Source organism: Zootoca vivipara, chromosome 1 (assembly GCF_963506605.1).
Source record: "Zootoca vivipara chromosome 1, rZooViv1.1, whole genome shotgun sequence".
NCBI lineage: Eukaryota > Metazoa > Chordata > Lepidosauria > Squamata > Lacertidae > Zootoca > Zootoca vivipara.
In genome coordinates this window covers 85,360,764-85,384,864 of record NC_083276.1, presented here as the reverse complement: position 1 = coordinate 85,384,864, position 24,101 = coordinate 85,360,764, and the positions used below count along the sequence as shown (strand labels likewise).

Genomic DNA, 24,101 nt, shown 5'->3' with positions numbered 1-24,101 from the left:
TCCCCTTCTAGCACGGCTGGCAAATTCATGCCCAATCTTCTTTACAGTACAGTGGCTTAAGTGGCAAAAATTGAATAAATCTGTGTTTCAGTAGGATTAAGTTAAGGCAAAGCACTCCAGGGAGCAGTAGCCCTCTTCAGTGGTCCCAGAGTGCCTTATTGTCACATAGTGGTTGAGAAGAAGCTTTATATTGAGTCTCTTCTGTCATGCCAAAGTTGAGGATACCTCCAGTTCACTCCCTATGGTTTATCATGGGTGACACCAGTTTTGGGTCCTGGGTTCCACCCTGCTCTGCCATGAACCAGTGCTCAATGCCTTATGCCTTGTTTCCCTTCCTTCCTTCCTTCCTCCCCACACCCCTCTCCCCTCTCAGCCCAAACCCCTTTGCTCCCCTGGCCACAGGGTGATTTATTAAGCATGCCCTCCCTCGATGGAACATGTGCTGAGGTTGCCCACGGGAATGTGGGCAGATCTGACAGTCGCACCGCCACAGCCCAGGCTATAATTTCAAAGCCAGCCCCAATCAGTTAAAAATATATTAAAAAATTGGAATATGGGCTTTGCCAGGGAAAATGTTTGTAACCACTTGGCAAGCTCTGGTGTGATAATGAAAGGGTCCAGGCTGCTCCTGGGGAATGACCGATTTAGAGACTGTGCTCACATAGGGACTTGGTCATTGGGCACTGCAACCTTAGCCAATATACTCCCCCTTCCCACCCCCAAATACATACACAGCACTCTGAAACCACTGCACAGTGCTATTAGCAGCTTGTTTCCTATTTGAACATATAGAGGAGGGGAGAAAAAAACACAAAGGATGGAGGGGCAAGGGTGAGGAATGGGCTTTTGCTTTAGGATTTACCAGGCAGTGGTCATCTCAGCCTAGTCATCTTCTGGTGCTGCAGGCTGTGTGAAGTATCAGCGCCTGTTGTGTTCAAGGGAGTCAGAAAACATCTATATAGGCACAATCAAAAGCTCCATCCATAAGTACCGGTATTGCAAGGAGGTTAGATATGAGAGTTTCTGTTATCTATTTGAGGCAAGCAAGTGGTCATCTGTTTGCCAAACTCAGGCTACCAATTTCTCCTGCCTGTTCCTCTGAGATGTCCATGCTGGTATACCATGCTAGTATACCATGGTTGCTCAGAATCCTAGTCTCCCTGCACATCTAAATCCTTTCTCTTTAGGTGTGCTTGGTTAATTTCCCCAAGTCAACCAAAACACTTTTTGAGGCCAAGCTTTAGTAGAATGTGCAGCACAATCCTATGCATACTTATTGGAAGTAAGTCCTATTAAATTATACCCAGGCAGATATAGCTTAAGACAAGCCTAAATTAACAGTTATGATGTGAACTTATTAGAGATAAGGTTGCTCTGCATTTTCTCTCATATTTCTCTAATCCAGTTTACTATCTGTTGAGGGGATTTCTTCCACACCAACTTGCCTTTCAGTGAACCCCTGGATGCTGGGGGCATGTTCCTGTGGGACACAGGCCAACTCTAATCACCTTTGCAATTGCCCTGGATGTATTTAGCTTGGGTCAGAACAGGCCCTTATCTCCACTCACTCCTGTACATTGATTGGAGAGTATTGCTAATGGTAGTCAAGCTTTCTTTCATTGCTGGTTTTCTCATTGAATAATCTCTATAAAACTTGTGAGGAACCCAAGGCTTCCTGAAACGCAGTTGGAAAAGCATTGCTCTAATCCAGGAGTACCCAATGCAGTGCCCTCCAGGTGATGTTGGTCTCCTATCAGTCGCAGGCAGCATGTTCAATGGTCAGTGCTGATGGAATTGCTGTCCAACATTATTTGGAGGGCAGTATGTTGCTCCCCTGAATCCAAAAAGACATCCATATTTGCTGTCTCCAAAAAGCATTTTTCTTCTTCTGACTTATCTGCCCCTAACAGGGCAACACTGTGTCAGCTAAGATGCAAATGTAGATATGATTACCTTTCTTTGATCATAGCTTCTGTTCAACACATTAATGTCTTTGCTGTACCTCTAAATATTCCTTCCTGGCCAGATAAATGGCTTTAATTCACCATCATAAATAATCCCTGCAAGGTAGGATGTGGTCCCTCCTAGATCATTTCCTGCAGAGCAAATGTATATTGTCTGGTGGCCTTTGCTACTCTATCTGCATGCATTAATTAAGTTGCTGTCTTCAGAAGGAAATGGAAGTTTGCTGCACATATGGCCCATAGGTAATGTGCTCTCTGATCACCCACAGGCCCTTGATTTTGTGGAGCTGGAGACCCAGACGACTATGCTGTTTTTGCTCTCATTGCTGTTTGGTCCCAACCTTGTTTCTTTCTTTGCTTGACTATCAATTTCCTCAAGTCGTTGAAACTCATGCTATACCTGGAATAAAGTATGGAAACGTTTGCTTAGATAGAAGCTGTCTGGACTTATAGACTTTACAAGTACGGTAACCAAGCCTGAGTAGCTGCCTTCCACATTTGTACCATTAAAAAAAAAAGTGGGGATGCTCCCTAGCTAAGATAACTCTACCACTCCTTTGTTGGCTCCCTAAAGCTCTTTCTATCTGCCACACCATGTCTTGCCCATAGAAGCCTCTTATTAAGTGATGCCTTGGAATACCGGATGCTAGGGATAAATAATAGGCCTTCAAGATGTTTTGGCCTATGGGACCCATTAGTCCAGCCAGCGTGGACACTAGTAACGGACAATGGGAGGTATAGTCCCTAACATCTGGAGGGTACCAGGTTGAGGAATGTTGCTACAGACCAGCCTTCCACCCGACCCCTCATGAGATCTAACATCAGCCTGTCCGTCCCCCAGGGTGGGGATCTCATGACTATTCTACACCTATGTCCCACAGAAAGAAATTCTGACATGTCCTTCATAAAGTGTTGCCTATCTCACAGCTACAGAATGGATTGTGCTGTGGCTCCCCTGTTCCCTGGCAAACCTTAGTTCTTCCCTCTTGGCTTAGGAGCTGAAGGCTCAGAATCTCTGCCCCAGTGCCCTGCAGATCACTGAGCTCCTGGATGGCCTACTGTGTAAATCCTCTAGTACTCCTCCCAACCTTAGCCTTGAGCTGCTGGCATCTGATACATACTTGGCCTTGTCAGGTAGTCATAACACAGGCAGCAGCATACCCCCATTTAACTCATGCTGGCGAGCACTCTGCATCCGTCATGCTCGGCTGAGACGCAACTTTTTTTGCTGATTTTGTACAGGGACAATCCAAACCACCCGCCCACCTCAGCAACAGCTCCCGGGCAAGGGAATGGCATGTGCTCTTATTTGGCATCTTTCCCAATGACTCCCTTTTGGACATTGCTTGGTAGCGATTTTGCTATCTTTGGGACATTTTTTACTGCAGTGTCCTAGAAAGCTTTGATTATCTTGTGAAGGAGCTGGTGCATTGGATTCAGGCAGGGACTGCACATGGGGTCCATAATGAATTATCTGTTTGGGGGGAAGGGGGAGAATGAGTAGAATACTGAGGAGACAGTTTAGGCTGCTTGGGGTAGTTTCTGGACTGTTTAACTAACCTATTAGTAATGAACTAGGTGACATTTGTAGGTGGCCTAAGGTTTCATAAATCATGGCACTGGAGAATAGTTATAACCCAGGCATCCCCAAACTTCGGCCCTCCAGATGTTTTGGACTACAATTCCCATCATCCCTGACCACTGGTCCTGTTAGCTAGGGATCAAGGGAGTTGTAGGCTAAAACATCTGGAGGGCCGCAGTTTGGGAATGCCTGTTATAACCTCTATTTTAGACAATGATTGCTGTGGAAATCCTGAGTTGAATGGGGCTGTGGACCTATGTTGTTCATTTGTAAACATTACAGATTTCTGAAAATCTGAACAACACATTCAGTTTTGAATTCTGACAGCCTTGAAAAATGTCTCCTTGTTTTGTTTTGCCTTGAGGAGAAAGACATAATGACATCATGTGAGGAAGTATAATGTGCCTTGTTAGCCAATTAGTATTTGTGTCTTGGAATGGTTCTGTTTGTTGAGAGTTTGCTTGTTTGATTACTCGCTTGACTATTTTATATAATAACTTTACTCCAAAAGTTTTGCTTAGGAATTCATGACATTTGAATATGCTGTACTTGACACATTTTAACCTGGTTTTACATATTTGGTCCATTGCTATGAGAATCCAACTTGCTTTAAGGACTGAGGCTGCATTCCTATTCCCACTTACCTGGGAGTAAGTCCCACTGAATTCGAAAGTACTTGTCTTCTGGGTAGATACAGTTATGATTGCAGCAAAAGACCAACAGTCTGCTGCTATCCTGGGCTATTGTAGGAATTAAACTAAATGCAAGACTAGAATGATGTGTGATGATTAACACATCTAACAGCTTGATGTAACCCCCACTGGGGTGATAACCCAAATTGTGTAGATGCCACTTGGGTGCAAAGAGTGGCTAGCCATCTGAACAGGGCTTAGATACTGGGCAGCAGAAGCAGATGTTATGTTGTGTTTCGTTAAGTTACAAAGAGCGAAGAAGGTATTTTGTGCTCTCCTGCTCTCCCTTTACCTCCAAATGGGTTAAAATGAACTATAAGGATGGGCTTCCTGTGGAAAAAGTGAGTGCACAGGTGCTCTGAATCCACTGGATGGGCAGTTTGAAACAGAGGGAACACCAGTTTCCCAGATTTTGGTGTGTTGTTGAGTCTCTGCCGTGCTTGGTTCATAGTGATCTGTTACCTAATTGAGCCTTGAGACACTTCTTTTAAAAAACAAATCTGGAGCATTGTCAACACCAGATGGCACCAGAGCTTCCTTAGGCAAGATGACCTTATTTTGTGTTACTTAGGCAAGTTTCTGCTCTCCAGAGACATGCTAATAACCCCAACTCATCTTTGCTGCCTTAATAGCCCCAAGGGCATCACAGTGAAATATATACCTTCTGAGCTCATGGGCAGGGCTATAGCTCAGTGGTAGAACACATGCTTTGCATACAGAAGGTTCCCGGTTCTGTCCCCAGCATCCCCTGTCTGAACCTCTGAAAACCCACTGCCACTCAGAGTGAGCTAAATGGGATAATGGTGCAGCACTGTAAAAGTTTCCTATGTTCCTATTATTTATTTATATGCCACTTACATGCCAAAATGGGTCTAATGGCTCTCGTATGAATATGTGTAGAATCCCTTTCTAGAATGACAAGTGCAGAGTTTTTGCCCATCCTCCTCTGCAGTCATCGCCATAATGTCCTCTGCTATCGTGCAGTGGCGGAGCTTCATGCTCCGGCACGGGGGGGGGGGGCAGAGAGCAGGCGGGGCTGGGCTGGTGTGTGTCCCAGGGCAGGGCACCCAGCGGGGGGGGGGGAGCCACGATAGCACCCCATCGGGATCACGCTGCCAGGGGCGCGGCGCTCCCCCTGCACTCCTCTTCCTCCGCCAGTGCCAGAGTAACAAGGGGCACTTGAGCCTCGGCTTTGGGCAAAGAATCAGTGCTTGTCTTAGTGAGAGACCATAGGCTTTGAGATACACAGAGCACAATTTCTGGCAGTGGCTTAGAGAAAGCAGTGGGGGTCACCATGCCCTGGGATTTGCTACCACCTTGTTTTCTGCCAGTATTACCCATGTAGGGGGGGAGTGAATGGATGGGGAAAGCAAGGAAGGGTGGCAATGACCCGCCACGGTGCCTGCCCTGGGTACACTGTTTTTGTTCTGTGCCGGTCCCCTGCTGTTTACTTTTCCTTGAGTTATGACTATGTCTTTGCCTTTGATCTGGCACCTCCAACTGCCTATTGGCTGTTCTTGCCCTTCCTTTGGGGTTCATTCACCTGCCAGTTTTACAACTCACCACAGGCTGGACTTGATGAAAATGCTGATCTCAATGGTTATAAGCAAAACCTTTTGTTTGCAGTCCCTCTTGTGGGGTATGAAGGGGACAAAGGGTTATCTAAACCTAGGCTCCTCTCAAAAGCAACTCCACCCACTACTCCCTCCCTGCAAACAAGTCCACTGTTCCTCAAGAAAAGAGCAGGGGTACTGCAGGAAAAAGCATCTACAGAGGAACAGATTGAACAAGATGGCTTAAGCAAGTAAGCCAAACCATGTGCTATAGGGAAAAGCGCAGTTTGTAGATGCAGTGACCATTAACAATTGCTCAAGTCACTGGCAAGCCCTTCCCTTCATTTTCCTTAGTGGTATACCTCTGGCCAATGTGTTTGCCTTCTCCTTTAACAGACATGCAAGAAAACACACAGTAGTTCTGTTTCTGTTTTGAATATGGTATTCTGGACCATATTGTATCAGTGAACAGGGTGAATGCTCCCTAAAATTGCTGAGGTACTGAATTATACTGTGTGGATGCCACTATGAATGGGTAATCTAATTCCTCATAACACTAGGTTTCATTTGAAAAAGCACCTCCTTCTAGCCTTCATGGCTGTAAAAGGTGAATGCAGCATTTGCCAAAGACTCTGTGGGCCTTTCCAGTGGTTGCACATATTATTCTGGATGCTTGTCAACTCAGTGCCACAATGTCCAACATAATGTGTGGGGTGGGGCAGCTTTATTTCAGCTTTTCATTATGTTTGTATCGGTAAAATGAGATATTTGTGTCCTCCTTTGCATAGCCTCCAAAGAAAAGAGAAACAAAATCATAAAGTATAATAAAATGGTGAGAGGCTGTGCTGCAGGCACAGTTGTTAAAGGGCTTCATGGAACAGCAAATGAGTACTCAAAACTTCCAAGTGGTAAGGAGAAACAAAAAATATGATAACATCAGCATGACAAAGGGTTGTCACTCATCTCCAGTCATGTTATGGGCCATAGTCAGTAGGTGCCCACAATCCTGCAACATTTGCAATCTAAATGTGTGTGTGATTAGGGGAGGCGAGTGGTTGCATGTGCTGTGTGGCATAATATTATCCTTTCAGTACTGGGAATATGTGATTTTCCTGCAGCAGAAGCACTTTGAAGGAAAGTGTCTGGATTCCTCAGAAGAACCAAGTAACATAAGCACATACAAATAAAAGCATTTTCTTTGAAGGCTTTGGTTACTCTGGAAGGGCCTTTCATTAGCAATCGCAAGAATAAGTCTTTTCATCCTGTTATTCCCTGTCAAAGCCTATAGGTTCATTCCCAATACTCCTTAACTGCCTACCCTTGGTTATTATACCGGTATCCCCTGCATCCCAACCTCCTTGCCTTCTTTAATAGTACTTTTGCCATCAGGACAGCTTAATTTGGTGTGTGTGGTCCTCTCCCAACTGTGTAGTTGCCTCTTCTGTTGATGCGGATCCATTTACTTCTATTGAACCCAAAGTGATAGATCAAAGAGCAGTTGCATTATTTATGTCATTTGCAGAATGTGCTCTAGTCCCAATGCAATGGCAGAGCCTTTCATCTGAACTTGAAGCAGGCAAATGTCTGCTTGTTCCTCCTCATTTTGGTGAAGGGGAAACACATGCTTGCATTGCAGTGAGGGTGATTCATATGGACCCAGCTTCATGTCACAAACCTCATGTTGTAGGGAGGGGAGTTGATAGGCAGAGTCCCACTGCTCTGCATCGTGAAGCTGAGGCTTCCATTCATACTTCTGTACACAACAGAAATTGATGAGGTCATATTATCCCCAGATTATTTTACATGACTTCTACCACTCAGTAGAACACCTCCCAAATTAGTGCTCCCAGCCTCCCTTACTCCCTTTGACCTCACATTAATATTTTCTAGGATGTTGGAATTTGGATAGAATAGGAAGATCTCCACATCTAAAGAATAAGCTCCCCTCACCCCACCACATGTAGCATAATATCCCTGTAGCTCAGTGATAGATCACCTGCTTTGCAGGAAGGTTCTGGGTTCAGCTCCTAAGATCTCATCTTGCAGAGGTGGGGAAGACCACTGCATGAAGCCTTGAAGAGCGGTTGCCAGTCAGAGGAAGACCACTGCATGAAGCCTTGAAGAGCGGTTGCCAGTCAGAGCAGACACTAGGCTATACTGGAGCAATGGTGCAACTCAGTATAAGGCAGTTTAGCATGTTTAATCTAATATATGCAAATGACCAGTTGCCAGAGAGAAGCTGGAGCCCTACTTGATGCTCAAATGGTCCTGAAAGAGTTTAGGGTGGTTTGGAACTTATATCAAGACCTGTGTGACATTCCTCTCTCACTCCCCACCCCTTTCTGTCAGCCTGTTGTCCCCTCTCCTATTAGCTGGGAGCCTTGTGTCACTCCTATGGCCTGGAGTGGGAGGAGTGAGTGACAGGCATTGCCTTTGGACTCTGGCCTTGAGCAGCTCAGTGGGTGAGTGCCTGGAGAGGAACTGCCCTGTTATCTGTTACACTTTGTTCTCCCGACTGTTTGGGTGTGGAGCATGCACAGTGCACAGAGAAGTTATCTCTGGAAGCCTTTGAAATGCAGGCAGCAGGCTGGGCTCACTGTGTTCAGGGGTGGGTGTGTAGGCCTTGTGCCCCTCACCCTGTGATGATAGCGCTCCTCACCATTTTGTCATGAGGGGGGGGAACTGTTTCACAGCTCTTCCTCATCAGTGTGCGTATCAGGGGTGCCCAAACTTTTTTCAAAGTGAACATGTGTGTGGGCCGGCCAAAGTTGTTGAGCTTTTTTTTTTTTTAGGATTGAAGTTTAGCCCAAAGTTGCTGAGCTTTTGTAGGACTGAAGTTGCTGAGCTTTTGGGGGGATTTTACTCCCAAGGGGGCCAGATTAAATTGATCGTCGGGCCAGATTAGGCCCCCAAAATGGACTTTGCACATGCCTGGTGTAGGTAGTAGCAGCAACAGCTGTGAGCTCCTCCTCCAAACACTGTAGCTACCCCCTTTTGGATCTTGTGAAACTGGGCATCTTTTCCATTTCATTCTAGCTTCCATATTGAGAATTGGAAATCCTTTAATGTATAGTGAGAATTTCCCCAGAAAGTTGGTACTCCAAGCACTGATTGTTTTGCGGTGAGAGCCATTGCAAGAATTAATCTATGAGGCTCCTTATATCAGGTCAGTGTTTTTGTCCATCTAGCCCAGTATTGCCTGCTCTCCTGAATATCAGGCAGAGATCCCTCACCTCACCTGCTACATTACCCATTTAACTTGGAGGTACCAGAGATTGAACCTGGACCATGTAGCAAAGCATGTGCTCTACCACTAAAATATTATCTCTCCCCAATTACGGCTGTTTAGAATGCAGTACAACTGCTGAGATGCCTTTCCTATCACCTGCATTATTGGTAACACTGCAGTACAGAATCAGCATCCTTCTAAGTGCCTATCTGGTGAGCTGTTCAGTAGTACCTTGGTTCTCGAACTTAATCTGTTTTGGGAGTCCGTTCGACTCCCAAAACCAGTGTTTTTTTTCTGGGGGGATGCAGGGGTATGCATACCCATAACATTTTTTGAATCTAAGTTTGGCCTCATTGAGGGGCAGTATTTCGATATCAGTAGGAAAATGAAAGTGCCCCTAAACTATTTTTTAGAAAAAAGCACTGCCCAAAAACATTCGAAAACCAAGGCGCGGCTTCTGATTGGCTGAAGGAGCTTCCTGCACTCAAGCGGAAACCGTGCTGGACGTTCAGCTTCCGAAAAACGTTCGCAAACCGGAACATTTACTTCCAGGTTTGTGGCATTTGGGAGCCGATTTGTTCAGAAGCCAAGCCATTTGAGTACCAAGGTACCACCGTAGTTGAAATGAGGCTCTCTTGTGTTGTGTAGTCTAGTTTCTTGTATTCCTGCCTCTGACATGCTTCATAGCCAGCTTGACATGCTCCCCTTTTGCTTCACAGATTTTGCCCCAAGCTTGCTGCCTGGGAGATGGGCACCAATTCACTTCTAACTTGAAAGAGCTCTATGTGTCAGTGTCCCAAAAGCAGGCTAGGGCAGCTTGCAAACAGCACTGGGAAGGTGAGTAAATGAATCATGCAATGGGAAGGATGTGTCTACTGTGACACTAGATTGTGAAGATAGGGATACATCTGGCAAATGACCATAAACAGGAATAATCTTAACTTTGATGTTTTTGAACTGCCACAAAATAGCCATGCAATTTTCCTGAGGCATCTCCAGATGTGCTGCTCCTAGCTCAAAAAGAAAGAAAGAAAGCTAGTCTACCCACAAGAGAGTGAAACAACCTCTTGATGTGCTATTTTATGTGTATTATTCTCTTGTATCACCTTGCCATTTCTCCTTGCAATTCCTGCTCATCTCTCTTAAGCACTGGCCACTCTGGCCATTATCGTTCATGCTTTAGTAGTACAGGGATGAGGAACCTTTTTCAGCCCCAAAATCACATTCCTTTCTGGGCAGTCTTTCAAGGGCCACGTGCCAGTGGTGGGCAGAGGCCAAAGGCAAAAGTGAACAAACCAACAACATTTACTTGTGTTGATCTGTTCACTTTTGCCCACCACTGGCACGTATCTTTGTACAATAGGTTAGAATCTATACCAGGGGCTGCCAACCTTTTTGGACTTGTGAGTACATTTTGAATTTTGAAGAAATACTAGGAGAGCCAGTCACACAATAACTGCTATGGAAGGACATGACATGACACAAAATGACTGCCTGGGGAGCATGGCATAACACAAAATTAGAGAGCCAACCACCCTCAACAACCTTATGCTTACACAATATCGTAACTAGATACTGGAAGAACCTATCGGGAGTGAACATAGACCATGGGTACTGAAATGTGTGGGAAACTACCCTACTAGAGAAGTTAACCAACAAACTCAAGCCAACACAGAAACAAGCAAAGGAGGACGCCTTCACCCCGGTGTGGTTCCCCTTTATCACAAACGCAGCACAACGGGACAATGACCTATCCCCCCAAACAGCATACAAATCAATATGGCTTGCCTGACCCAACAACCTAGCCCTCCCCCCAAAAAACAAGCCACACTGCAATCAACTGAATGAAATCAACCAAGCTTGGGAACCCCTAATCCAGGCTTCCTCAACCTCGGCCCTCCAGATGCTTTGAGACTACAATTCCCATCATCCCTGACCACTGGTCCTGCTAGCTAGGGATCATGGGAGTTGTAGGCCAAAAACATCATGAGGGCCGAGGTTGAGAAAGCCTGCCCTAACCTCTTGCATTATCAATAAAAAATAAATAAATACATAAACAAAGGACCTACCCATGTGATGCTGACACAACCCACCTAAACTAATGCAGTAATAGGCAATAGAATGAAAGAACAATACCCCCATCTCTCCCCCCCCCCACTCCTTTCCCCCAACTGCAATATGTCTATGGCAAAAGGGTCTCTCACCAAAAACAAATGAACTATGAAAAAGACTAGGAATTGAACGTGGAGACAATAGATGTACCTTTTCCTGTTTATCTGTTTACTTTTTAAAACAAAAAATCCTTAATAAAAAATAAAGTACTTGCACATTTTGCCCCATAACCTCCTTTCTAGAAGAGCTAGAGACTTACTTTTTTTTTAAAAAAAAGTGAAAGCTCAGAGTCTGTTGCACCTGCCCAGGCACCCCATTGGAAACCTTCACAGACACCATGGTAAAGACCCATAATTTATACACACTTGCACACCCTTCTCTTTACTCCATGTAGGCAAGGAAGAGTCAATCGGTGTACAAGGAGACATTAAAGCCAGGCACAAAGACTTGAGGATCTGAAGGAAGGCCAGCAAGGGTTATAGCCTGGGAGGGAGTATGGTCTGGAAGAAGCCTGGAGAGCTGTATTTGGTCTTAGACATGGGGTTCCCCATCCCTGCTTTAGTTATTCCAAGGTTGAATTCCCATAATGCACTCCATATGATGTTGCCTTCGAAGTCTATTCAGAAGCTTCAGCTAGTACAGTGGTACCTCGGGTTGAGGACACAATCTGTTCCGGGGTGCTGTTCACACCCCGAAAAGTACTCAACACGAGCAGCTCTTTAGCGCATGCACAAAGTACCGATAGAGCACTTCTGCGCACAGCACACAGAACGCTTATGCGCATGCGCGCGGCAAAACCCAGAAGTAAACACTTCCGGGTCCGCTGAGTACTTAACTCAAAAGTACGCAACCTGCAGCAAACACAACCCGAGGTATGACTGTACATAATTCAGCTACTTGCCTGTTGGTTGGTGTCTATCAGTATGGTCCTATATCACGTGTTTTGAGGCATCTGTGCTCATGGGCATAGTCAGGGGGCGGAGGCGGGGTTGAAGCTGCTTCCCGCTTAAATCAAGTAAATAATAAAAATACTTAACTGACCTATCACATTGCAGATAGCTCAGTTCTGCCCCCCCCAACATAAATCCTGCTCCCCCTAACATAAATCCTGGCTATGCCCATGTGTGAGCTACCTGCTTATTTGATTCAAGCCCCAGTTCAAAGTGTGGTTTTTTAACCCTTTAAAGCCCTCAAATGCTTGGGTCCTGATTATATTGGGGAAAGTCTCCTTCCCTATGCTCTCTCCTGGCAGTTGAGCTCTTTACAAGGATCAGTGCCTTTTCAGTGGGAGTCCTAATTCTTTGGAATTATTCCAAAAAAGAGAGACACATAATTCCCCCTTCTGTCCTTTATGGAAGCCAATAAAAAGTATGTTTCAAAAAATCTTCAAGGACTGATTTCTTCTATGACTGCTACTGTATGTACTCCTGCTGACTTTTTATTCTTTATTGTTTGTTATTTTATTGTTGATACTTTTAATTTTGTAAAATACTATGAAATTTAATGTATAGCAAATGTATAGCAAAGCTATACATTTGGATAACTAAATAAAATGTGGTTACAGGTAGGTAGCCGTGTTGGTCTGGATCGAAGTAAAATAAAAAAATTCCTTCAGTAGCACCTTAAAGACCAACTAAGTTTTTATTTTGGTATGAGCTTTCGTGTGCATGCACACTTCTTCAGATACAGTGTATCTGAAGAAGTGTGCATGCACACGAAAGCTCATACCAAAATAAAAACTTAGTTGGTCTTTAAGGTGCTACTGAAGGAATTTTTTTATTTTAAATAAAATGTGGTCATATTTGCCTTCCGTACTGTTAGTGTTCCCCTGCACATTTCAGTATGGCCCAACTCCTTCCAGCTGTTTCCATTTACAAGTTTTAAACTTGTAAGTGGTATATAGTGAGGATGTGAATTATCTTCCTTAGATGTTGGAGGGAGGATAGACTTGTGGGTTAGTTGCTGCTGCTACCCCCAGAATCACATGAAGCCAGAAGAGATGGCCTCTTGTTAAACTAAAATTATCCTTTCCTGGGACACTACTGCTATTACTCTACAGCTCTGTGATCTTAGGGGGAAGGATTTATATTTCTGTATAGGTAGGTACCTAGGTAGATAGGAGATGTCAATTTACAAAAATATATTTATTTGATTTCTTTCCCTTGCCTCTGCTCTTTCCTATGTACATTGGCCTACTGAATTCCCCGCTCCCATGTATGTTGTTTTTATTTGATACCATCAGGAAACTCTGAGAATCCTGAACATGCTAGCTTCCAGGACCTTGCCCAGGGGGCTGCAGATTTGCCAACTGAAGAGGAGAAGACTGAATTGCAGTCAGCAGCTGCACAGTGTACACAAGACACAGTGGTGAGAGGAGCCCCTCAGCGTATATGTGGGAATGGGCCAGGGAAGGGATAGATGTATGAGGATATGATTGGGGGTAACCATGCCATGAATGTGGATGGAGAGACACAGGAACTTTCCCAGAGACCCTGATGCATCTACTAGCTTTTGCAACTCTCTATGTTATATAGTGGCCGCCAGCTCCACAGAGGTGTTGCGGAGTAAGCAAACCATAGGTTGCCAGCCCATGTATGTCCTGCAATCTCAGAATAGAAAGGAGCAGGTGAATGTCTACAGTTTGGCAACAAGCACAAGAGAGTGTGAGGTGCTGTTCCTCACCGCTTACTGAATACCAGCTGTGGGTTGGGGGTGAATGGCAAAAGGCTTGTCAAGGTGTGTTTGTAATGTAAATAGGAGAAGAGGAGAGCTCCCTAGTAGCAGAAGGCATGGGGAATGTGGTGCCTTTTTTTTACTCAGCCCAATGGTCCACCAATCCCAGTGCTCTCTACTCTGACTGGCAATGATTCTGCAGGGTCCTTGGCCAAAGGTTTTTCCCATTACTGCTACCTGATGCCAGGGTTTAAATCTGGGGATCATTTGCATGCAGAGCATGTGCTCTACCACTGAGCTATGGACCCTTCACTTAGACATTTTAAAATGTACATCTGCATTCATCCTTCTGGCAGCAGTTTCATAGGGATTCATACTGGGAGCCACAGGAGCTGTGCAGTCACCCATTGAGGATATGACCAAGGATAGCAGTGGAAACATGTTGTGCTGGGGGGTGGGGGTGGGGAATGAAATAGGAAATGTGTTGGGAGGTAGCTTAATAGATTAGAAGGAGGCGGCTCTTCCAGGCAAGTGAAGTAACATGCTATTGGTAGAAGAAAGACTTAAAAGGGCAGATGGGTTTTACAGAATAAGGAGAAACTAATGAGAAGGGGAGAAAACAGGAGTTGAAAGCAGACCTAGGCCTATTTTGCTCAAGCAGTATGGTTGCCACTTTCATATTATTCTATCCTGCAGTGCTCCAGTGATATGTGAAATAGCGAAGTCACATGGGAAGAGAAGATCATGTACTGACCCTGCCAGTGCATACAAATTTTTGAAAGCTCATAAAATGAGGATGGCATTTGTGTGTGCGAGTAGTAGTTGTTATAGGCACTAGGCAATAAGTGTATGTGACATTCATGCAACTGCATTCCAGACAGCATTCCAGATTGCAGTGGCTGGGAGAGAGAATTACATTTTCCCAGTGATTATATATTGCATTTTGAGTGCTAAAAAAATATGATGTCCCCTAGAGGAGGAGCTTCCTAAAGGAAAGGTGTCTACCCCGTTACAAATGAGTAAAAATTGCACATGTAGAGCCATGTGGAAAATCAATAGTACTAAAATGCCAGTGTAAAGTAAAATCAAGATTTGATTTACTGCATGAAAAAGAGTAACTAAATAATAATAATAATAATAATAATAATAATAATAATAATAATAATAATAATAAATTATTTATACCCCGTCCATCTGGCTGGGTTTCCCCAGCCACTCTGGGCGGCTTCCAACAGAAGTTTTAAAATACAATAATCTATTAAACATTAAAAGTTTCCCTAAACAGAGCTGTCTTCAGATGTCCTCTAAAAGTCTGGTAGTTATTTTTCTCTTTGACATCTGGTGGGAGGGCGTTCCACAGGGCAGGTGCCACTACCAAGAAGGCCCTCTACCTGGTTCCCTGTAACTTGGCTTCTCACAGCGAGGGAACCACCAGAAGGCCCTCGGCACTGGACCTCAGTGTCCGGGCAGAAGGATGGGGGTGGAGACGATCTTTCAGGTATACTGGGCCGAGGCCGTTTAGGAATGTAGTTTTCATATAAACAAAGGGGAAATGGCATAGGCAAGGAGCTCTTGGTCAATCCAAACCATGCTTCACCATCCCCTTATTGAGTGCCCTGCATCAAGAGGACTAGCTGGTATCTGGAGTAGGGACTTGCCTTGTTCACTGTGAGACTGATTAACTCATGGATGTCCTGTGGATGCCCTCCAGCTTCTTTTTGCCCCACAGATATAACCTTCATAAGTTAGATATACAAAAGACACATTTATCCCATGACCAACATTACCAAGTGCTACTGCCAGCTACTTGCTACTGTTCACAACCCATGCAACAACTGTAAGCTCTGTGTCTGGATAGCCAAATGCTCAAAGTGAATATATCAGAGAGATCCTGTGTGGCTGTAATTGTTTTTGTTTGTTCCAACTGATGAATCGATTTGTTAACTGATTGGTTCTAACTATTACCTCTTCTTTCCAGGTACCTTCCTCCCAGACCCAGAAGGTTCATTTGCCCATTGCCAAGAGCAAAAGGAAGAAGGCAAAAGGGCTATTTGGCTGATGCAAATGACTCTTCCACAAAGATAGAAATGCTGTTGTTGTATTGAACCTCTTCCTCTTCCTGGAACAATTGGACTTTTCTCCCCAGAGTACAGCTATGCCACTCTGTTCCTCCCCTCCCCCCTCTTTCTTGCCATGTTTAAACACAATAGTTGGGCAGTATCTCCTTCCACACTACAGCTGTCTATTGCCCTACCTCTGCTTATTCCCCCCCCTCTTTTCTGTAGCACAGATACTAGCCTTTGAACTTGGAGATGAGGCATTCAAAGTAAAAAGCAGGGAAAAGAAAGTGGGCAGAGCATGAACAGTGAGAGGAATCCAAGATTGATAGTTATCTGGGCTCCTACTACACCTGTTCTGTCCATAAAATCTATACCCCACTTTGTTAATGTGTGTGTAATGAAGACCTTGGCTAAAAGACCTTGGCTTTCTAATGCAGTATCTTTTACACATGCACTATACAATGCAGCATTGCCAGCATCAATCAACCACAGCTTCTTTTTTCTACAAACTTACACCCTTCTTGGTGGTAGATAAATGTTTAAGAAGGGTGTGGACATCGTCTAACAAAGGTGCAAAACCCAAAGCAGGGCATGGGTTGGGGTTGTGTTGGTCTGTGTGATTTGCATGGTCTTCTGTCTCTGCACAGAATCTATGTCTCTTAATCTGTGTTTCCCTTCTCTTCCACTCAGCACTTGCTTCCTCTCATCCTTTGTTTAGTTCTACTGTATTTTTCACAAAATATACCGCAGAGGATTAAATTTTTATGCATGAAGGTACATTGTACTGATTCAAGCAAATTCACACAAACATAATTTTAGCCTGGGCTCCACTTTCCTTGATGCAAACATTTGCTTTTTTAAGGCACAGAATATGCTCTTCCCTAAATATCTAATGTTTGGTCTGTGAAACCTTAGTCTTTTTACTGATCAGACTGTTCCTGCCCTTATAGCTAGAGATAGGACGTAACCTTCTACCTTTACTTTTGCGCAAAGGCAGTCCAAGGGATGTTGGTGCCTGAGGTAGAAAAATGACATCTTCCCTAGTGATGATAATAATAATAATAATAATAATAATAATAATAATAATAATAATATTTTGCTGCCTATCAATATTCTAAAACTTGCCATATACCATGTCTAACAACAAGTTTAGCACTGGAGCTCCCAGAACTCGGAGGACATATGGGGTTCTCTTGGACTTTTTGTTTAATATCATCATGTTTGTAAGCTGAAGTTCCACACAACTATTCACATCCTGAAACTTTTTCTGCAACATAGATCTACACAATTTCAACTTGCCAAGCTGAATATCATCTTTCATCTGAGGATCACAGGGCAGTTTATAGTATTTTTAAAAATCACCTTTCCGCCCCATATGAAGAAGAAGAGTTTGGATTTGAGTATAAGGGCTCACTGAGATCTCAGTACATCTATTGCTATTGCTGTTAATCTGAGACCATAAGAACAGTGGGGTTGTATAGCTCCTGGCAATGATAGAGCATTAGGCTTCTGGGCTCTGTTTGGCTTGTGTGGTCATTAGTTGTACAGGACTATGCTGTAAACCCTTCTTACGCATACACACACATTACTACATAGTCCTGTCTTCACTGGAGTGCAGTTCTCTCCTTGCATTGACTTTTACTCCATTCTTATGCCCTTCTTCCACGCTTCAACCTGCAGAACTTCACTATACCAAACCTCCAGATTTTATAGCAAACATTGTTTCATTTGATGCCCATGAAGTCCTCCTAGTGCTGTGAAAGCAAGCAATTTACTGTAGCTGCAAAGCAGGCTTCTAACATACTACCCCCCTCATACCTGCTTCCAGGATCAAAAGGCGAATAAAAACAGATTGCTCTTGGCCAGAGGAATTACAGGCTATCATTGCAAGCAGGCTGGAAAACCACATCCTAGAGGCCAGAAGGGGAAGAGGCTTCTGCTATAGCAAGTGATGCTAAAGAATTACCTTCCCCCAAATGCTGTCCTGCCCACTTTGGCTGTCAGTCAAGTAGTGCTTATGCTGTCCTGCTGGGCCACACCCAATAGCCACAGAACCATTCACAATGAAATTAACTCCTCTGACCTTAGAGGGAATTAAGCTAAAAAGTCTCTTCCTTTTCCTCCCCAGTGAAGCCAGAATAGTTCAACTCTGCTGCCTGTTAACAAGATACTGATATGAAGAATGAAGAAATAGTAGGTGCAGAGTTCTGTAATTACCTAAAGGTTCATCCTAATATATTGGGGTTTGTCCACTGATGTATTGTGGTTTGTCCACTGGCATACTGCGACACATTGTGCTATGGTTCCCACTGCAGAAACAGAAGGACAAAAAGGTTTCAGTGAACTGATTGTAGGGTGTTAAATTGATTAACCAGAACAGTGCAGTTTTACATTATTGAATGTTTTAAAAATGAAATCTGGAGTTTATGAAATTTTGAAATCTGGGGTCTTGAATTCTTATTTTGAACCATATAGAATGAGTCATTACATAATATATAACTTAATGTTCTGGGAGGGCACATGCTTTGCATGCAAAAGATCCCATGTTCAATCCCTGGCACCTCCAGATAGATTTGGGAAATTTTCCTGTCTGGAACCCTGGATAGTCAGCCACTGCCTGTCAGTGTACAATGTACTTGCAGTCAGTCTTAGCTCCCTAGTTTATCTAACACTAAATTTATACTCAAAACTTAATACCCCTCTATTTCTATTGTTGACATATCTGTCATTTTAAAGTACAGTAGTACCTCGGTTTATGAACACAATTGGTTCCGGAAGTCTGTTCATAAACTGAAGCGTTCATAAACTGAAGCGAACTTTCCCATTGAAAGTAATGGAAAGTGGATTAATCTGTTCCAGACGGGTCCACAGAGTACTCAACCTGAAGCGTACTTAACCCGAAGCATGGGTGTAATTGGTTCCGAAAATCTGTTCATAAACTGAAGCGAACTTTCCCATTGAAAGTAATGGAAAGTGAATTAATCCGTTCCAGATGGGTCCGCGGCGTTCGTAAACCAAGGTGTTCGTAAACCGAGGTTCCACTGTACAGTGGTACCTCTGGTTAAGAACTTAATTTGTTTCGGAGGTCTATTCTTAACCTGAAACTGTTCTTAACGTGAAGCACCACTTTAGCTAATGGAGCCTGCTGCTGCTGCTGCTGCTGCTGCTGCGCTGCCGGAGCACGATTTCTGTTCTTATTCTGAAGCAAAGTTCTTAACTTGAGGTACTATTTCTGGGTTAGCAGAGTTTGTAACCTGAAGCATTTGTAACCTGAAGAGTTTGTAAGCCAAGGTACCACTGTAATTAATATGATTATGTTTATTACATCTGAATGTATATGGGAGGGGGGAAGAATTGTTGAAACATAGGGCCCCTCCAGATGTCTTTTTTATTGCACATTCATCATGATTTGCCCCCAATGTGTTAATGGTGAAGTTGCACATGATTGCACTTTCAATCATGTGCCTGTGAAAGTTCCAGGGTGATTAAACTAGATTCGTTGCAATTGATGCTTGTCCTGTGCTTTCTTGATAACAATTCTGTAACTTCTTGTACTACAAAAGTACCAACTTCCTGTCTTCATCTACATGGGTAACACACAGCACTTACAAACTCCAAACATAACAAACAAAACCCCAAGCCCTAAGCCTACAATTTCAGGCAAAGGAAACATGCCTGTAGGTGAAGTGTGGAAAGATTTGTACTGAGACAGTAAGGGACAAAACTGCACATCTGTTGATACAAACTGAGGAGGCAAACCAACATCTTTTTCCCCCTCCCCAAGAAGTTGGGGGCAGCTTGAAAGAGTGAACACTGCTTGGGTGTGTACTCATTCCACTGTTATCTTTGATCCAATAAGTTTGGCAGGCTTTTCATTTTTGAAAAAACCTGCACAACCTGTTTGAACAGAAGCAACAACGTGACAAAAGGGGCATGCTTGTACACCACAAGAAGCAAAGCCTCTTTCAAACTACAGTGGTGCCTCGACTTACGAATTTAATACGTTCCGAAGGCACCTTCGTAGGTCAAAAAATTTGTAAGTCGAAAAGCACCATTGGAAACGGAAAAAAATGTAAGTCGAAGCAACCCCATCTAAAAATTCGTAAGTCGAAAAAACCCTATCTAAAACTGCCGCGGTTTCCATTCGGATGTCGAGAAATTCGTAAGTGTGCAGCCATTTGCCCCATTCGTAAGTCGAAAAATTCGGTTGTCTTGTCGTTCGTAAGTCGAGGTACCACTGCACTTTCAACTCTCTTTAAGACAATCATCTGGCTCCTGTCTGAGTATGTCCTAGAGGCTGTCATTCCACGCAAACACGCTGCAGGCAATGGGCAGAATGGGTGTGAGCTCTGTCTGCAGAACACAGTCCCTGACCACCACACAGCCCTGCCCAAGTGGTGCAGCCCAGACAAGCATCTGCATTTGTCATTAAAGAGACATCATCAGCATAAGGAAAAGTGAGAGAGTTTTTTGTATATAAAAAAAATTGAAGTAGCAGTGTTCCTGTTCAGAGACTACTCCTGGCTGAGCTACTTTCACCTTTGCATTAGAGATTTCCTGCTGGGAAATCAGGCGGCAAGTGACACAGGGATGGGTCCAAAAGCACCCATTGCAATTAGGATTTGGTATATCATTAAGAAGGAGCATTCTTGCTCATCAGGCTAAGTAGCAGAGAGAAATGACACAGAGTATGCTGACAAGACTATGACATTATTCATTTGTTTGACAAGTTTAATGACAGCCACTACCATGACACAAAGTAATACTCAACTACTGTGTCTGTGCCAGTCACTCTAGTTTCATGTTAAAATATTATATTAATTGGTTTTACTAATAGCAGTGGAAGCCACTTTATGGCAAAACATCACCTTATGGCACTTGATCAATCTGCATAACTGGCACTGTTACAGGTGTTGCATGATACTCATCTCACAGTGTAAGAAATAGAAACTGTGGCAGCACCCACACTTTGGAACTCCCAGCCTGTTGACATCAGGCAGGTGCCTTCACTGTACTCTCTTTGGTGTCTGCTAAAAATATTTTTGTTTAGGCCATAGCTGCCAAGTTTTCCCTTTTCTCGTGAGGAAGCCTATTCAGCATAAGGGAATTTCCCTTTAAAAAAGGGAGAACTTGGCAGCTATGGTTTAGGCAAGGCTATCCAGATATGTAGATACATGTTTTAATCAGTTTTTCAGCTTATCATTGATTTTTTTACTAAAATGAAAGCCCTTTAGAATTTGTGTATATAGGATAGTAGCCTTAGGGTCCAAAGCACTGTATTCTGCCAAAATTTCATGTTTGTGCAAGGTGTTTTCTAGTATGTATCTTTTATATATATATATTTATTTCCACTTATTTATTTTTACTTCTTGAAACATTTTTTTACAACTTAACTACAATTGTCTCTAAGTGGTGTACAATAAATACAATACAGAAAATATTAAAAATTTGTCAACATGATAAATTCATATTTCTATTAAAATTCCTGCTGGGATAAAAGAGGTGCTTGAAGTTCAGGGTGGGAGCCTACCTGATCTCAATTGAGAGTTCCATAAAACTGGGTCCACAATACTGAATGCACTACTTCTGGTGGGTAGGAGCCGTGCAGCCAAACCATGGGGACCATTAACAGTGATTCCTCCAAATACCTCTGTGATTGGGCAGGGATATAAGGGATTCAGTAGTCCTTGAGGTATCCTGGACCTAAGTTGTTAAGGGCCTTGTAAATTAATACAAGAACCTTTAACCTGGCCTGGTAGTGTAGTGTATGGGCAGCCAGTGCAAGTTTTTTAACACCTGAATTATGTGCTGGCCATAGTATAGTCAATGTGTTTTTAACCAGCTGGTGGAAATGTACCCACAAGTGAAGGAACTATAGGACCCCCTACTGCAATATTTGCCCCCTAAAATAAGTATTGGGCCACACTCAAATCAGTAACAGTTGGCATAGCTTGGGATGGTCCAGGGCTTATTTCCAAATGTAAATCCTGTGGTTTCTTATGTTTATTAGTTCATTCATATGTTTATTAGTGTCAAATTGCATGGAGGGACATTATTTGCACAAAGGTGAAGCTTTTGGTTTAATGCAATACTAGGGGACCTTGCAGGAGAAAAACTCCTGGTGTATGATTTACTTCAGGCATCCCCAAACTGCGGCCCTCCAGATGTTTTGGCCTACAACTCCCATGATCCCTAGTTAACAGGACCAGTGGTCAGGGATTATGGGAATTGTAGTCCAAAACATCTGGAGGGCCAAAGTTTGGGGATGCCTGATTTACTTTATGGAAGAAATCTCCCCTGCCCCCATTTCTTATTTGTGACTTTATTCAGGTAGTAGAAGCACCTCTTTTGAATGAGGAACTGCAAACCCAGGAACTAACTTCAATCTGCACCCTTGCCTTCTAGTCTCCACAGCATGGGTGGGGAACCTCAGGTTCAGGGGGTGTCAAATGGAGACCCTCCAGCCCTCTTAGTATGGCCCACTGAACTCTCCCCAGGACCCTCACTCATCCTGCTTCAACCCCTGAATGTTACTGCCTTGCTGGAATGTGTCATTGATTTCCCTGGATGGAGGATAGAGAGGGGTGTGGGGGTGCATGCAGAAACTAGCCTACTGTACAAAGGCAAGGTTTACATTTGTTGCTATGCCCACTTTTGCTTCTACCTCTGTCCACCACTAGCATATGGCCCCCAGAAAGATGCTGAGGAAAAACTCCTACCTCTAGTCCACATCAGTGCCTGAATACAAAGATTCATTCAAGAATATGAAAATAGATTTCTGTCTCCATAGAAATAGTACCCCATATTGAAAAACTTCCTTCCAATATACTATACAGCTCTTCATGGCCACTTACACTATTACGGTAAACCAAGGAAAACATTAATGAAAGATAAGGGAAGCAGTTGGGGAGGGTAAAATGAATTAAACTGCAGAGCAAAGTTATACACACACTTTCCTAATCTATACTTGTTCTCTTAGTTTACAGATGCAAGAGTTGCCTTCCAGTGTTTAACTAACTTGTAGGGAGTCTGCAAAACTGCCTATATCTTTTTGTGAGTGATCTCCATTAGCTCCTGCTTGTATTATAAAAATTTATAATGCTACAGTCTTCTAGTGAGACAGTAACCTGAGCGTGAAGGCCCTGAGAAGAGGGTAGAGAAGAGTATGCTAATGCACTCTTCTCTACCCTCCACGCCCCTTCTTGGGTTGATGTCCCAAACTCTCTCTCCACTTCTTCTTCCTCTAAGTTCTAGTCCCCAATCTTCCACCTAAAGGTAAAGGGACCCCTGGCCGTTAGGTCCAGTCGCGGACGACTCTGGGGTTGCGGTGCTCATCTCGCTTTACTGGCCGCGGGAACCAGCATACAGCTTCCGGGTCACGTGGCCAGCATGACTAAGCCGCTTCTGGCGAACCAGAGCAGCGCATGAAAACGCCGTTTACCTTCCCGCCAGAGTGGTACCTATTTATCTACTTGCACTTTGACGTGCTTTCAAACTGCTAGGTGGGCAGGAGCAGGGACCAAGCAACGGGAGCTCACCCCATCACGGGGATTCGAACCACCAACCTTATGATCGGCAAGCCGTAGGCTCTGTGGTTTAGACCACAGTGCCACCCGCATCTTCCACCTAGTGCAGGGCATATACCTTGTTATTTACTTGGGATGTGTGTATTCAAAGTGGACACCACACATAAGAACATAAGAGCCCTGTCATAGCAGGCCAACGGCCCATCTAGTCCAACATTCTGCTCTCATAACGACTAACCAGATGCCTATGGGAAGCCCACTAGCAGGACCTGAGTGCAACAGAGCTCTCTCCACTTGTAATTTGTAGCAGTTTCAGGATTCTGAACTTTCTTTTCTTTTTCATGCATTTCTGTCCCTTAAGACTGACAATAGGACTGTATATGGTGTGTAATGATCTCAGAAGCCCAGGAGAAAGGGGAGGGTGCACTGAGCTAGATTTTCTGGTGTGGATCTTAATTGCCCAGCATAGCATATCTCCTTCATATAATCTAATATGAACTGATTGGTGCAAATCTGCATAGAATGGCTCATTTTACAGTGATAGTTTTATTTGACACATTTTAAGTAATATTAGTTTTATACACTGTAAACAGGTCTAAAAAATATTAGCATTCAGCATCTATTAAAAAGAAAATACCACGCCCTCCATCTTTACCTGGAGAGACCACGAGATAGCAGCAAATCTGTTTACCTCTGGATACCTGCTGCTT

General features: G+C 43.8%; 1 protein-coding gene across 2 annotated transcripts in view; it reads left to right on the top strand.

The window, feature by feature from the left end:
* The window catches only part of NHEJ1 (non-homologous end joining factor 1), a 111,306-nt gene extending 89,907 nt beyond the window's left edge, over nucleotides 1–21,399 (top strand). Inside the window, exons 7-9 of one of the 2 annotated variants that reach the window (XM_060278192.1) lie at nucleotides 9,740–9,857; nucleotides 13,375–13,499; nucleotides 15,784–21,399. In XM_060278192.1, coding sequence (XP_060134175.1) covers nucleotides 9,740–9,857; nucleotides 13,375–13,499; nucleotides 15,784–15,864 — 324 coding nt within the window. In that variant the 3' untranslated portion in view covers nucleotides 15,865–21,399. The remainder of the gene's footprint in view (nucleotides 1–9,739; nucleotides 9,858–13,374; nucleotides 13,500–15,783) is intronic. The other variant, XM_035127340.2, reaches the window with a different exon arrangement.
* The last annotated feature ends 2,702 nt before the right edge of the window (nucleotides 21,400–24,101 follow it).